Source organism: Pinus tabuliformis, chromosome 1_2, assembly GCF_031772625.1.
Source record: "Pinus tabuliformis cultivar Carrire ecotype Pingquan chromosome 1_2, CPIR1, whole genome shotgun sequence".
NCBI lineage: Eukaryota > Viridiplantae > Streptophyta > Pinopsida > Pinales > Pinaceae > Pinus > Pinus tabuliformis.
In genome coordinates this window covers 604,268,241-604,284,469 of record NC_142298.1, presented here as the reverse complement: position 1 = coordinate 604,284,469, position 16,229 = coordinate 604,268,241, and the positions used below count along the sequence as shown (strand labels likewise).

Sequence of the window (16,229 nt, the reverse complement as noted above, 5' to 3'; positions counted from 1 at the left end):
TGTCAACAATTGCAGACAATTTAGTACAATCTTTTCTAGGTGCTTCAGCGACCTTAATGAATTTGGAAACTCGGAAAGTGGAACTTCAATATCTAATTCCCACAAGTGGAGAGGTGCCTACAATGTTAAGTACGTTTCGATTATATAAGAAATTGAAAACATAGGAGGATTCTCGCTCTGCAAATTACTGCATCTATATGTATGTACCTCAGATCGAGATTGCCACAATCTTTTCAATTCCCAACCGAACACTTCTAAAACTCTTAAATCACGTAATGGAATCCAAGAAGGCAATGACGAGTAGATCGACACATTCCAACAGAGCCATATGAGTTTTGGTGACCGCACCAAAGTCAAGATGCTTTCAAAGTTGCCTTCAGCTTCAAGAAGTTGCAATTTCCTGATTCCGCAGACCTCTTGACTGGAACTTGTACTCAAGGGCAATTCTAATTCTGAATGGAACACTTCCTGATCTTCATCCTCCCCAATAAAGGTGTACCAAGGAGCCATCACAAATTCACGCACTTTTGTTATCACCTGTTTGTGGTTTGAAAAAAATAAACTATTATTAACATAATGTGTGGCAGACTGTTTTGAATAAAAAATACCGAAAGTTCTTTAGACATTCAACAATTAGGATGGCCCAAACAATTACAGAGGATGATTGTTGCAACAACTAATGAAGATGAAGATTCTTTATCGGTCACCAAAGCCGACGCGGTAATAATTCTGGACAATCCACAATAGCTCTTCCTAAATCTATGAGGTGATCATGCATTCTTATTCTATTTTCATCGTCCAACTCGACACGACACTTCGTTGAGCAGATTTTGAAACCCTACCAAACCCTTCCATCCTGAACCCTTCCATATTCTTACCCATGTATCCTTGTCTTTTTCTATCGAAAAAGAGGCGATATCTAAAAATATTTTCCGCTCCTCATGATTGAGAGAGTCGTAACTAATTTTAAGGCTCCTTTCTATCTATGTAGGTAGTGTTTGGTGAAGTCCATTCAGTTGCTCTTCCCAGAAAAGTTTGTCCTGTCCACAAACAAGTGCCCCAAAAACTTTCAATGATAGAGGCAAACCATGGCATGCCTTTAAAAACCCATCTACAACATTTTCAAATCCTGGTAGTGGATATGGTTGGAGAAAGGCATGCAAGCAAAACAACTCTTGGGAGTGTGCTATATTGAGGCCTGGTAGCTGATAAATTAACGACTCTGCAGTTCCTGCACTTCTAAGGATATGCTTGTCCCTAGACGTAACCAAAATCAAGCTCTTGGGGTGAAGGACATGCTTAATTGGCAAGAAAGGATCCAGTTGATCCACATGACCTACATCATTTAATATTATGGGTGCCTCACACGCTGAGAGATTCTTTTTAAGTATCTCCACGCCTTCTTCCCACCTCTCAATTTTGATATCTCTATCCTTCAAGTCCTTAATGAGTTTTCTTTGTAAATTATTTAGAGACATTCTATTTGCATTTTCCCTCACATTAAATAGAAATCAGGATCTATCATAATCTGACCTCTTACGATTGAAAAGTTATTTGGCCAACGTCGTCTTTCCAATTCCACTAATGCCCACAATCCCCACAACCTTGACCTCCACATGCTTGTCATGATGCAGTCGCAGTGTCGCTTCAAAATCTTGTAACTTTTCCGCCAAACCAGTTGGATATTTTGCCACATCCAATGGCATTTTAACATTTTTCAACACGGCTTGCATGACCTTCTCCAACAGCTCCTCTTCGTGCTCCTCCAAGAGTCTCTCTTCGCCCTTGTCCCTGAATATTAATTAAGACAGTAAAGTAAGTAATGACAAAAGCATACTTGAGATGTGATGTATGCTTCAATACAACAGATTTAGAACTAATATGGATTGAGACGGTGGATATCCTTACCCATCACCCTCCTGCAGTTCAAAGCCACTTATATTCGCGACATGATGAAGGGCGTTTCGCCAAGTTTGGATAGTCTGCAAGTCATACTGCTACTTCTCTTCGTGGATACGTAGGGCTTTAGCATACGGTCCATCTTTATCTTTTCCTATCCACCAGACCTCTGAGGGCTTCACTTTATAGAAGACCGGAAGAATAATAGCTTTGGACTCCACCATGAGGACCAGCTCATCCAGGCACCCCCTGGATTCGGCATAGGTCGCAGATGAAATGGCTATATGGAGAGAGGCTACTCGAACAACAAATTCTAAATTATTATTTTTAAAGTTAGTTATTTTAATTATTTTAAATTTAAAATATTACTTATATAATATATTTTATAGAATTGAAAAAATGATTTTATTTATCTAATTAATGTTTAAAAATCATCATCTATTTATCAAATTGCAATGTTACAGGTTTAATTTAGTTATATTTACACTAAGCAACAAGTACTAGCTACTATATAACACTTGTATAAATTGTGTTTATAGTCATTAACAAAGACTTGTCATATTTCATATGTAACCTAACTTAGCAAGTTATATGTGTCTTTATTATTTGGTGAAAAGTAATTGGTAAGCTCATCAATAATTCTCCACTTGGAAGGTACTAATGGAATAGTTGTATCCATGCCTTATATCTCCACCAAAAAAAAAATCCACCAAAATTCCTTAACCAAAGCATTGATTGCATTTTCTTAAGTTTTAACTTTGTGGTATCACCTCTTCTAAATTTACCCTTGTTTGATAAAATGAAATTCTACCTCCATATTTTGGTTCTTAATAGATATTGGGATTCATTTATCTTTTCCAAATCTATAACACTTTAAATGTCTCTCTATGAAGGAATGACCCTAGTTCAAAACCAATATTTTTATACAAACATTGTTAGCCAAACCTTATCCTTAAAAGGTTATGTAATAACATCATATCATGCTTCTATATCAAATCAGGTAGTTACTTATTTCTTCTTGCTCCTCCATTGTAAAACTCCTCCAAACTAACAAGTACAAGCACTCATAGGCCTTCCCTTTTGCACATCAACACCAAAGTGACAATTAACAAAGCCATGTGTAACACCCCATTTCATCCGACCACAGACACAGACACCATTTTGTCATAATTTCTTTTAGACAACTATTATTGATGTAAAAGATGATAGACCAATGTAACTACACTCATGTAATAATCAATTTGAGTGTAAAGACTCAAAATTAAGTAATTTTCTATGTGTTAGGCTAATAACATATCTATACCATTAATAATTCAAATAACAAGTTAATTTATAGCTTATAAGTAACAAGACCTCTATCTAGGTTGGTCATAATTTTTAGCTTTATCAAGGGATTAAAACAGAACTTGAAATCAAGATTAGGGTTGTTAATATGATTGATTACTCTGAACATTAGGGAATTCTATTCCTTCTTACATATTGATATGCAATTAATTGAATAATGAACATAGGTAGGCACACCTACTTATATCCATATACTTGACCCAAGTTCTTTTTAGGGTCATCCTTAAGGATGAAAATTCCACTTTGGTTAATAACACTGAAGAAGTATCATCCCAAGTTTCAAGGCTATAAATAGAGTATATACCTTAGGGTTGCTATATTTTTATGGTAAGGGAGCCATTAAGGTTAAATTAATCATTTGTTGCATGATTGGTTTAGATGTTATTATAACCTTGGGTTATTATTATTGATCCTCACCTTAGTGATGTTATACAATATTGAAGTAAGGGTATAAATTATATGGTGAAAAATGACTCATAATCATAACACGATGATCACTAGGAAAACTCAACTTCTAGCTTATTGAGCATACCAAAACCCTTAACCTTGATCAAGGATGTAGGGTGTAACTAGAATGAATCTTAAGGTGCATCTTACAAATGGGTAGTTAATACTCCTCCTCATTATCTCTTCTTAAATCACAATTTTGACACTACCATTGTCTTCTTTTTGTCAAGAGATTTCCAATGATATAAATTTCACTTAATTCCAATCTTTGAGTACAATTTTATGCCATTTTAAAGTTTTATCCCTTCAGGGCAACCTCATAATCCATACCATTCACCAAGTTTGACACATGGCAGTCCTTGGCCACACATCACCCCACAATGTCCATGTTTGCTTCCTAGTTGTCATATTAGACATACCACTATATCAACAATTTTTAAGCCTTGTGCTTTGCACGTTCTCCTAGGCATCCATTTTGCCAATATGCCAACATTTTGATTCACTGATATGGAAATATACAAATATTGGTATTTTGATAATCCTTACAACTGCATGGTTCCATTGATATGACAATATGTCAATATGGCCACATTATCGATATATCAAGCAATCGTTGGTAAAAATTATTCAATATGATGATATAGCTTATGATGTGTTGTAGCGGCTACAAACACCCTCTAAAATTTTTCCTTAGCTTCATTTTGGAGCCTCCCTACCAACCTTTCATAGCAACATGTCTTGCCTTGTCAAGTACACAAGCTTCAGTGATTTTCTTGCAAAATGACAACCTATCCATCAAAGCTTGTTGCATCCCCCTCACAGGTTGTTTCACCGGACTTGGTCCAACTGTAGGCTGAGCAGCTCCCTTAAGAAATTGCGTAATTTTGTTTGGTAGCCTGCTGGGCTCCAGAATTGCGCAAATCTTCTTGTCACTGTTCACTGGAAAAATTGCGTAATTCCTCCCAGCAGGATTGCTCAGCCCAGAAATTGCGCAATTCTGGGCAACAGTTAGCTACTCTGCCAAAAAATTTCACAATCCCTCTAGGCAACTAGCCCAACTCCCTCCCATAAATGTGCATTTTTTCCTCCCAGCAGGACTGCTCAACCTAGAAATTGCGCAATCCCTCTGGGCAATGAGCCCAGCTCCCTCCCAGAAATGCACATTTTTTCCTCCTGGCTGAGCAGATTGTTTCATGTGTAATTGAGTTAACCGATTCCATTTGGGACTGAGCAAAACATATTTGCATGCATGGGTTACTTCTCCCAAGGCAGCATACAAAGGCATCCCTTGATTCAGGGATCTACTTTTAGCAGTTGGAGGTTGCATGCAAGGATCATTTCAGAAACCTCCCACCAAGTGTCGCTCTTCCTAGATTTGTGGCATGCACGTCACATCTTCGATTTTATCGAAACTCATGAACCGGATGTTGTAGAGCTCATTCCTCACATCGACCTTGCAGCTCTGACATCCCACATTGCATCTAGGAGTCGTCGACACATTCAGCTCAGTTGTTTTGGGGTAAGCCCACCTTCCATGTCTTGTGTTGCATTTCTGTCGCTTTTTGTGTTTCGCTTTATGTGATTGTTGTCTGCTTGATTTTAGTGAGCACTTGTTGTCGTTTTGATTCATGTTAGCTTGTAGAAGCACCATTTCAGTTTTTGTTCACACCTCACTGTTGTCACATGCATGGCACTGTTTTTCACTGATGGTCGCCATTGCGGTGACTCGCTTCACACACATGCATGCTTTCCCATTTTCTGAATCCTACACTTGTTGTCTTCATGAGTGATCATTCACTCTTGTCTGCACTCATCTCATCATGCATTCACACTTCTCATGTTTTCAGTCACCCATTGGTCAGACCGTGCTGCCTTGGCCTGGATCATGCCTTGCCTGACTAGCACTGCGCATTTTCGGAAGGGAAGGCTCTGCCTTCCCTCCATAAATTACACAAGTATAGCCAAGCACTGAACTCCATGCATGCATTGTGAAAATCTTGGAGGCAGTGTCCTGTTGGCCCCAGAAACTGTGCAATGCAGTTTGCTGGTTACATGTCATTATTGACTGAAATTGCGCATTGCGCAGTTTCAATCCTCAGCAGGCTAGGATGGACTATGCATTGCACAATTCCAACAATCAGTCAGCCTACTAACAATCCGAACTGTGCCTTGCGTAGTTTTGGTAGTTAGTCTCCCGACCTCCTGGCAGAAATTGCACAACCTTCATGATCAATCACATAGGTATGTTGCAAGTCAGTTCTCAAGTTCATTTTGGTTTTAGACTGACAGATTTCTTGCCATGAGTGTTGCCATGTCTCTAGGTATTGTAGGTGTTCATCTGCATCTCAACAACACAGGTACAATAGTTTTCGGGAGAGAAGAGTTGAAGACACCATTCAGAGCACACTTGGGGATGCAGTCGATCAAGTGTCTATGAACTTGCCTACCCACAAAGACATCGAGTTGTTCATAAACAAGGACATCAAGATATGATGGAAGCAACATCATAGCAAGAAGCACCAGCAACAGGAGCTAAAGGTAGCATACCAGATGCAACGAACGCAAGAGGAATTTTGTTGACAACACAGACGCGGAACAAAGTTGCAAGCTCAAATAGATCCACTTGTGATGAAAGAAACTTTGGAGACTCAGGCTATGAGGTGACAATGGGATATGAAGATCACGCGAAGGCATAGAACGGAATAGAGAAGGAGTTGCATGTGCTGAAGTAGAAACTCAAGGAAGAACAAGAGCTGCATAGAAAAGAGAATTAGTTTCAACAGGAATGGGTACAGTAGGGGGCGCAACATGCACTCACGGATGAAACTATGCCCATACAAGTTATAGATCCATCCTAGCAGCTGGCACAGAGAAGACTAGGTGAGCAGTGTTTTTTATCGCATGCAAGGGGATGCAACAGCATGCATGTCATTGTGCACATGCATGCGATCTCATCCATTCGGCACACTCACCGAGGCGAAGACAAGAAGCAAGTCCGATTTGTGTTGAACATGTACCTCGATAAGTTGATGTGCACAGCCACCAGCACATGCTTGGAGAGAAGTGTAGACACTATTCATTAACATTTTTCTGGACCGATCGCACCAGGATGACCATGCACATGCTATCAGATGAGTTGGACAAAGGAGCCATATCAGTGCACTTGGATGCAACTAAGGGAAGAGTTCACTTCAGCAAGATGTCACCATTGAGAGCATGGAAAAATAAGCTTGGCATCAGCTCATCACCCTCGACCATCACAAGCATGTTAAATAGTTGGTCTCACCACAACGATCCAAGTGTCAGTGATGTCTTGCATGGCTTTCTCAAGCCATTTTGTCTCACACGGGCACATGTCCATTGTAATGTAATGTCTTGTCAAGTGGAAGTTCAAGTGTCAATAGTTGGATGTAACAGTCATAGAGTAGATGAAGAGTCATGAGGTTAGATCAACTGTCACAAAGGGGAATGTCAAGGGCCACCCCACCCTTTGCAATAAATAGTACCTCATAACTCTTTGTAAAGTCTTTTGGTTAGGCAAGCTTCGATAAGAGTATCTTAGAGAAATCTTGGACTGTATTACAATGCGCCTTGGCTTCTCCACTGCGCAGAGATAGTATATCTCTTTGCAGGAGCAGGCGGTTGTGGCTGTAACATTCCACTATTGGAACTAGTGGTTGGACATGGATGTATTGTATGACTGGAACTTAGACTTCTTAATATAACAGAGCTAGCACATTTTCATGCATATGTTGTTATTGTAGTTGGACTATTCTAGTTGTTGTAACAATGTATGTTATTTAACTTACGCATTTGTGTATGAACTATTTTGTATGCAATTGTATGAATCTTGTTGCAGATGTGATGTTGGTTTAAACATCACTTTGGATTGCTCACTATCTTTCTTTCTAGCTATTGATGCATCTTTTCTCATGTGTTCCCTTCCAAGCCAAGTACTATTACAGGTTTCCAAGGGGTGCACTCACCTCACTTCCCGTGTGTTAGAACCTCTCATGCACCTTCCTTGACTCGTCGCAGTTGTCACACCCTTGCTACCAACAGAGACATCTTACTTGCCTCTATTTGAAATCATGGTCAGATCATTACCGTACGACCCACTGTTGGGACTCCTACACCAAACGATCTGAGGTCTAATTGGGACTTCTTACCAGGGAGATCCCCTGACATGTTGGTAGGTCCAGCACCGTCAACATTTCTGGTGCTAGAAGGAGGGATAGATGACAAGCTGAGTCCTCATCATCCGTTTTGAGTCTTCACACATCTATCATGGAGTTTGTTATAGTTCGCCCTTCGAAATTCCTGTCCAATGGACATATATTTCACATCAAGAGGGAGTTCTGGGATCACTTGTCACAAATCACATATGATGGTGAAGGCAAAGTGGCATGGCCTGAGCACTTAGATGACTTCCATGCACTCATTGAGGGCATGGAAGATTTTAATGAAACAAAGATCTGTTTATTGCTTGCACACACATTTTGCAACCACCCATAAAAATGGTATGGGAAACTACCTCATAACTCCGTGCACTCATTCAAGAAGTTCATCGATCTAATAAAATCTGTTTTCCACCATTTTGATCCTAAAGTAATTGATAAAAAGATGTTAAAACAATAGAAGGCCCTGCACGAATCACCTATCGAGTTTTCAGAGTGCTTCCATCTATTCATATTTGAAGCACCGAAAAGTCAAATGAAATTTTAGTATCTCATGGGCATATTTGAATATTGCCTTATCTAATCTGTCAATCCCAAGAAGTAGTTCAAGCTCAAACCCCGCTCAACATACTTCGGCGATGGAGCTGCACAATCACAGACAGACATGGTTGTTGGCACAAGTGATTGTATGCACACACATCTGTTGAACCATCACATCCTCCTAACATCACTCCTTCTGATTTTCGCGTAATCTTGGTTGCGAATCCACTGGGTTATCACATGTATTTTGTACCTCAACCTCTGTCTTCGTACTCTAATCATCCTTCGGATTGGACCGTATTGTGTTCTTCCTTTCTAGACTCTACACCTATTTTGAACGAGGATCAGTCTATCAACAGAGTTAGTGTTGCACAACCAACATGTGTTGTCATTCACGAAGAGTATGACTGGGAGCTTGAACATCCACTGGTAGCAAAGGACCATCCCTGTCTATCCATACCTCCTCCATTTTTTCATGACCTCCTTGGTGATCCTACCATCCAGGATTTTTCATGTGTATTTTTGTCCATAGACGCACCCATTGTTGATCATTCGCAGGACACACTGGATGTCAGTCCATCATCCAACAATAGAGAGGACCAATCATTCTTTGAACATCCACTTGATTTTTCATCTATCTTTTCCGAAAATGCAGAGGATGAACATTCTTGCTTCTCATCTACCCCTCTGTGTGATTCATCAAATCATGAGGATGCCGACCAACATCCTGAGTTTTCTAATCTTGGTTGTCGTGATCTCTTTACCTCATCATCCGATCACGATGTTGATTCACTCGTTGTTAATCCATCTAAGCCACTGGTCTACGATGATCCATCTATCAATGAAGTCGAAACCCCACAGACTATCGAGGCACTTCAGCCCGAGCTGATGGTTATGTTAGGCCCTCGTTGTCTTGAGGTTGGTTTCACTTCTGATCAGGAAATTTTTCAAACATGCAAGGATCCTCATCACTCATCTGTATGCATTGAAGATCAATCTAACACTCAGATTTCACTTCCTCCACTCGAACTACATGATCCCATCACTCATGCATTGGAGGAATCTTACTCAGCAAGCACACTTGCACAATGTAAGTGGTTTACCTTCCTCACGTGTGCTTGCATATCATGGTCAAGGGAATGCATACAATCAACATTTGCACACAGTGTAGCACAACACCATGGAAACTCCACATAGTGCATGTCATGCACTTTCACTCATTTTTGTTCTGTGGATGCTTATAAGCTTAGAGTGTGTCTGTTTTCACTATTGTATCTTTCACATTTTCTATTTTGCACAACTGGGATGGTCGAGGACCAAGCCTTCACCAACATGAGTCAACCAATGTGCTGGTGGCTGCATTGGAAATATCACTTCACATGATTAAGCCCATGCACCATTAGCTTAGGTGTAGGAGTAGTGTTTACTTTCAGTTTGCTTGGTTGCATGCTTGTTTGATTTCTTGCTTTGTTTGCTTGTTTGTTCGCTTGCTTGTTTTCTTACTCACTTTGCTTTTGAATTTGCTTATGCTTCTGCTTTGCTTTGTTGTTTGTTTGCTTGTTTGCATTCATAAGTTAGTTTCGCATGAAACCATGCATGACTCTTGAAACAAGCTGGGTAAAGTACAAGAGGCCTTGTGCAACTATCAGTACTTGGTTATCTGTCATCCTGCCTCTGTATGAAGAATTTGTTACTTTTAGTCCATGATACGTTGATGGAAAATACATACTGTTTGAAATGAACCTTGGTGAAAACATAACGCTTGCACGCTAACTAGTGTCACCTACTCTAGTCGGTTGTTTTTGGGTTAACCCTTGTCATCTCAGTCAAGTAGAGTAAGGTGAGGGGGAAAACCTTAATCGGCATGTTATAGGTATACAATAAACTAATTCTCTGAAGGAACAACCTCTTCTACTCTCAGTAAGTCAGGATCCCTCTTCCGCCTCTAAAATGAATAAGTTCTATGCGCAATTATGAAAAAATAAAAAAAAAATGAAAAGTGAAAAATGAAAAAATTGAAAAATGAATAAGGCAAAAGAAGAGAAAGGCTTCCTATGCAGACCAGGCTCACTGGCAGCAGAGAAATGCTTGTGTTCCATGTGACTCCTCCAGGGTACTGTCCAGGCCTGCTGGCAGCAGAGCAACACCGGAGATGAAACTAAGACTCTGACGATTATACTGCTTGTGCACCAATAAACCCCTCAATCCCAATCAAAAGAAATGTGTTGACTTGGCTTGGAATGTGTGTCAATCGACCAAGAGCTTAGCAGATGCTACATCTTACAATTAAGCAAGTGTGGAAACTGAGACGAACTGAGAATTGAACAATACTTCCAGATGTGTTAGACTTGCTTTTCATGAACAAGGTCCATTGAGAGAGCTGGAGTTCTACCACTGTTTCGCCAAGTGTTGTAGCGTCTACAACCACCCTCGAAAATTTTATCTTAGCTTCATTTTGGAGATTCCCTACCAACCTTTCAGAACAGCATGTCTTGCCTTGTCAAGTACACAAGCTTCAATGATTTCTTGTAGAATGATAGTTTTTTCATCAAATCTTGTTGCATACCCGTCACAGGTTGTTTCACCAAACTTGGTCTAGCTGAAGCTGAGCAGCTCCCTCAAGAAATTGCACAATTCTAGAGGGGAACCAACCTTCCCTCTAGAAATTGCACAATTACGTCTATCAGCTTTCTGGGCTCCAACATTGCGCAACTATGCCTATCACTGTTCACTGGAAAAGTTGCCCAATTCCTCCCAGCAGGACTACTCAGCCCATAAATTGTGCAATTATGGGTCGCAGTCAACTGCTCTGCCCAGAAATTTCACAATCCCTCTGGGCAGCCATCCTAGCTCCCTCCCAGAAATTTGGATTTTTTCCTCCCAGCTAAGCAGACTGTTGCATGTGCAGTTGAGTTGACCGGTTCCCTCTAGGACTGAGAGAAACTAATTTTCATGCATGGACTGCCTCTCCCAAGGCAGCATGCAAAGGCATCCCTTGATTCAGGGATCTAATTTTAGCATCTGGAGGATACATGCAAGGATCATTTCAGAAACCTCCCACGAAGTGTCGCTCTTCCTATATTTGTGGCATGTGCATCACATATTCGATTTTATCGAAACTCATGAATCGGATGCTGCAGAGCTCATTCCTCACATTGACCTTATAGCTCTGACATCCCACATTTAATCTAGGAGTCGTCAACATATTCAACTTAGCTGTTTTGGGGTAAACCCGCCTTCCATGTCTTGTATTGCATTTCTGTCACCTTTTGTGTTTCTCTTTGTGCGATTGTTGTCTGCTTGATTTCAGTGAGCGCTTTCTGTCGTTTCAATGCATGTTAACTTGTAGAAGCACCATTTCAGTTTTTGTTCACATCTCACAGTTGTCTCATGCGTGACATTGTTTTGCATAGACAGTCGTTGTTATGACGACTCACTTCACACACATGCATGCTTTCTCTTTTTCTAAATCATGCACCTTTTTTTTGCATGAGTGATCATTCACTCTTGTTTTCAGTCATCTCATCATGCATTTGCACTTCTCATGTTTTCAGTCCCCGTCGGTTGAAGTGGGCTGCCTTGGCCCGGACCGTGCCTTGCCCAGCTAGGACTGCGCATTTCTAGAAGCGAAGGCTTTGCCTTGCCTCCAGAATTACGCAAGTCTACCCAGGCACTAAGCTCCAGGCATGCATTCCACAATTCTTGGAGGCAGTGTCTTGTTGGCCCCAGAAACTGCGCAATGCAGTTTGTTGGTTGCATGTCACAATTGACTGAAATTGAATATTGTGAAGCTTTAGTCCTCAAGAGGCCAGATTGTATTGTGCATTACATATTTCCAATATTTAGTTAGCCTACTAACAGCTTGGATTGTGCCTTGCACAGTTTTGGCAGTCAGTCTCCCAACCTCTCAATGGAAATTGCATAACCTTCATCATCAGTCACACAGGTATGTTGCAAGTCAGTTCTCAAGTTTGTTTTTGTTTTTGACTAATAGATTTCTTGCATGAGTGTTGCCATGTCTCCAACTATCACAAGTGTTCGTCTACCTCTCAGTAGCATAGGTACAACAGTTTCTAGGAGAGAAGGGTTGAAGTCACCATTCATAGCACACTTGGCGATGTAGTCGATTAAGTGTCTATGAACTTGCTTACCCATGAAGACATTGAGTTGTTTGTAGACAACGACATCAATATATGATGACATCAGCATCACAGAAAGCAACGCCAACAACAACAATTAAAGGCAACATACTAGATGCAACGAACACAAGAGGAAGTTTGTTGAAAACACATAGGTGGAACAAAGTTGCAAGCTCAAGTAGGTCCACTTGTGATGAAAGAAAATTTGGAGACTCAGGCTATGAGGTGACCGTGTGGCATGAAGATCGCGTAAAGGTAGAGAATAGAACCAAGAAGGAGTTGCATTTGTTCAAGCAGCAACTCAAGGAAGAATAAGCACTGCATATATGAGAGAATGAGTTGTAGCAAGAACGGGTACAGCAGGGGGCGCAACATGCACTCACAGATGAAACTGCACCCATAAAAGTTATAGATTCATACCAGTAGTTGGCACATAGTAGACTAGGTGAGCAGTGTTGTTGATTGCATGCAAGGGAATGTAGCAACATGCATGTCATTGTGCGCACACATGCGATCCCACCCATTTGGCACACTCACTGAGGTGAAGACAAGAAGCAAGTCCGACTCGAGATGAACATGTACCTCAACAAGTTGATGCGCATGACCACTGGTGAATGCTTGGAGAGTAGTGTAAACACTATGCATCAAAATGTTGTCAGTCTGGTCACACCAGGATGACCATGTGCATGCTATTAGACAAGTTGGATAGAGGATCCATATAAGTGCACCCAGATGCAATGAAGGCAAGAGTTATATTCAGCAAGATGTCACCATTGAGAGCACAGACACCATCACGGACAACCAAGCTTGGCATCATCTCATCACCTTCGACCATCAAAATCATGTCAAAGAGTTGGTCTCACCACAACAATCCGAGTGTCAATGATTTCTTGCATGGCTTGCTCAAGCCATTTTGTCTCACATGGGAACATGTGCATTGTAATGTAATGTCTTCTAAAGTCAAAGTTCAAGTGTCGATAGTTGGATGTAACAGTCATAGAGTAGATGAAGAGTCATGAAGGTAGATGAACAGTCACAAAGGGAAATGTCAAGGGCCACCCCACCCTTTGCTATAAATAGTCCCTAATAACTCTTTGTAAAGGCTTTTGGTCAACCAAGCTTCGATATGAGTATCTTAGAGAAAGCTTGGACAGTATTGCAATGCACGTTTGCTTCTCCACTACGTAGAGCTACTATATCTTTTGAAGGAGCAGGCGGTTGTGGCTGTAACGTTCCACTATTGGAACTAGTGGTTAGACATGGATGTATTGTATGAATGGAACTTACACTTCTTAATATAATAGAGCCAACACATTTTCATGCATATGTTGTTATTGTAGTTGGACTATTCTGGTTGCTGTAGCAATATATGTTATTTAACTTACGCATTTTTGTATGAACTATTTTGTATGCAATTGTATGAATCTTGTTGCAGATGTGCTATTGGTTTAAACATCACTTTGGATTGCTTGCTATCTTGCTTTCCAGCTGGTGATGCATCTTTTCTCATGTGTTCCCTTCCAAGCCAAGTACTATTACAGGTTTCTAAGGGGTGCACTCACCTCACTCCCCGTGTGTTAGAACCTCTCATGTAGCTTCCTTGACTGACTACAACTGTCAGACCCTTGCTACCAACAGAGACATCTTACTTGCCTCTATGTGAAATTGCGGTCAAGGCATTACCGTATGACCTATTGTTGGGACTCCTACACCAAACGGTCTGAGGTCTAATTGAGACTTCTTACCGGAGAGATCCCTTGACATGTTGGCGGGTCCAACACCGTCAACATGATGGAAAATAGAATGAGAACTCACAACAAAACCATAAATAACTCATTTGTTTATTATTAAGTTTGGGATCTCTCTTGCTTCCTCAACAAACACATTACATCTATTATTCTTGAGGAAGGAAAGATCTTGATAATTCAAGAGATAGTTTGTCTCCTATAAATTTGGGGGAATTTGAGAGGAATCCTCTCAAACTTAGGAGGTTATCTTAACTACTTTCCAATTTTTTGCGATTACATATAATTTCTAGAATTTTAAACAATCTAGGTTTTTCTAAAAAAATTAATACTTAGGAAAAATTAAATACATATATGTTTTAATAATGCAATATGATCTTGCATCAGACTCTCGAAGAAAAACATTCTTCATTTTCTGTTTCATTGACTCAAGAGTATGAAATAACTCAGGTGCATTGGTAATTTTTTTTTTTTTAAACATTTTCCTCCTAGATCCTAAGGTTTATTTGCTAGATGCAAACCTAGTTTTCTTCTCAATTGTACTCTAGTACTTTGATATGGAAACTTGGTTTCTTCTTGAAATTGGGAAAACCATAATAATATTGTCTATATAACTAAATTATTTTTATGATTTATGTATTTATCTTTATCTTCAATCTATTCGTGTCTTCTTTGATTTCACCTACACATGAGGCAAACATGTTAAAGAAAATAATTTGTTCATTAGGATTCTAAATTCCATCCTCAGTCACTAAAATCATTTCCATGTATATAGCTACCAGGACATCTTGAAAGAAAGTTATTTTCTTATTCATTCATTCATCCTTCCTTCCTTTCTTCCACATATGTATGCTCCACTATCTCATTTTGTGCCTCATATGCATGAAATTGTACTTTTATCACTTTCTTATGGTCATCCTTTCTCGAACCCACAAATGCTTCCTCTTCCACGACCTTTTCAACATATATTTGAGCTTTTTCACACAAAAACCCCTCGTTTTGTCTTAAGACAAACTTATACTCTTCATTTTCCTGTTGTTCACATGTCACAATTTCTTCACTATTTCCTTCCATCACAATCTATTTTGAAAATTCACTTCTATAATAGATATCACTAGATGATCTATCATTGTCTCATTGACACTTTAGTAGAAAATTCATTAATCATCATATTATCATGCTCATTTAACAAAATATGATTTTCTAAACGAAAATCAGTTACCTCAACAACTATCTCTCTGTTATTAGGAAATGTATATCATGTTTCCTCTTTAGCTTCCTATTTCAAAAGACCATTCTCACTCATAATTAAGACTTGACTACTAATCTTCTCTATTGCACCTTCGTCCTTTAATGGTAGCAATGTGTGTTTCTTACTATCCTTTTCAAAACTGTATGTGTTTCTCCTTTCATCGTGCATTTATTTTCTGTCATATTATCAGGGTCTTACTAACATAATGTCACATACATCCATGGGCATGATGTCACCAAGTAATTTATATTCATAACATCCAATATACAACTCTACTTCACATTGTTTGCTTACTAGTACCTGGTGTCCTATATACAACCATGACACTTTATATGGGGTATGATGCATTGATCTCCTTAAATTTAACTTTTCCACCTTTTCTGTAGACACCAAGTTATACCTAATTCCACTATCAATAAAAACTTTACAATATTTACCTTTTGATTTGCAGATGGTTTTAAATAATGCTTATCTCTATAGAGGCTTCTTAACCTCCTTGGCAGGTTTCAACAAGAATCTCTTTATTATAAAAATTTCTCCAACTTCTGGTGTGTTCCCATGCACGAAAGAATTCACACTTTCTATATCTGTCTATGTAATGTGGAAACTTTCTATATTTTTTGAAGTTTTATTTGCACATTCATTATATTTATGACCAATTTTATTAAATATGTGACATCTAACA

The 16,229-nt window shown here is 39.5% G+C and overlaps 1 protein-coding gene across 1 annotated transcript; it reads right to left on the bottom strand.

Annotated features, from left to right (window-relative positions):
- Positions 1-1,550: 1,550 nt before the first annotated feature.
- On the bottom strand, positions 1,551-2,123 carry LOC149207083 (uncharacterized). Its single transcript, XM_089397920.1, has 2 exons — positions 2,035-2,123; positions 1,551-1,791 (listed from the first exon to the last, which is right to left on the bottom strand). The coding sequence occupies exons 1-2, from the start codon at positions 2,121-2,123 to the stop codon at positions 1,551-1,553; spliced, it is 330 nt and encodes a 109-aa protein (XP_089254046.1).
- Between the last annotated feature and the right edge of the window lie 14,106 nt (positions 2,124-16,229).

What these genes read in the sequence shown, in the direction of transcription:
- LOC149207083 (XM_089397920.1), bottom strand. Translation starts at nt 2,123, where the DNA reads ATGGTGGAGTCCAAAGCTATTATTCTTCCGGTCTTCTATAAAGTGAAG. An exon ending in GGAAAAGATAAAGATGGACC is followed by an intron (nt 1,792 to 2,034) that starts GTATGCTAAAGC and finishes ATTAATATTCAG; the next exon opens with GGACAAGGGCGAAGAGAGAC.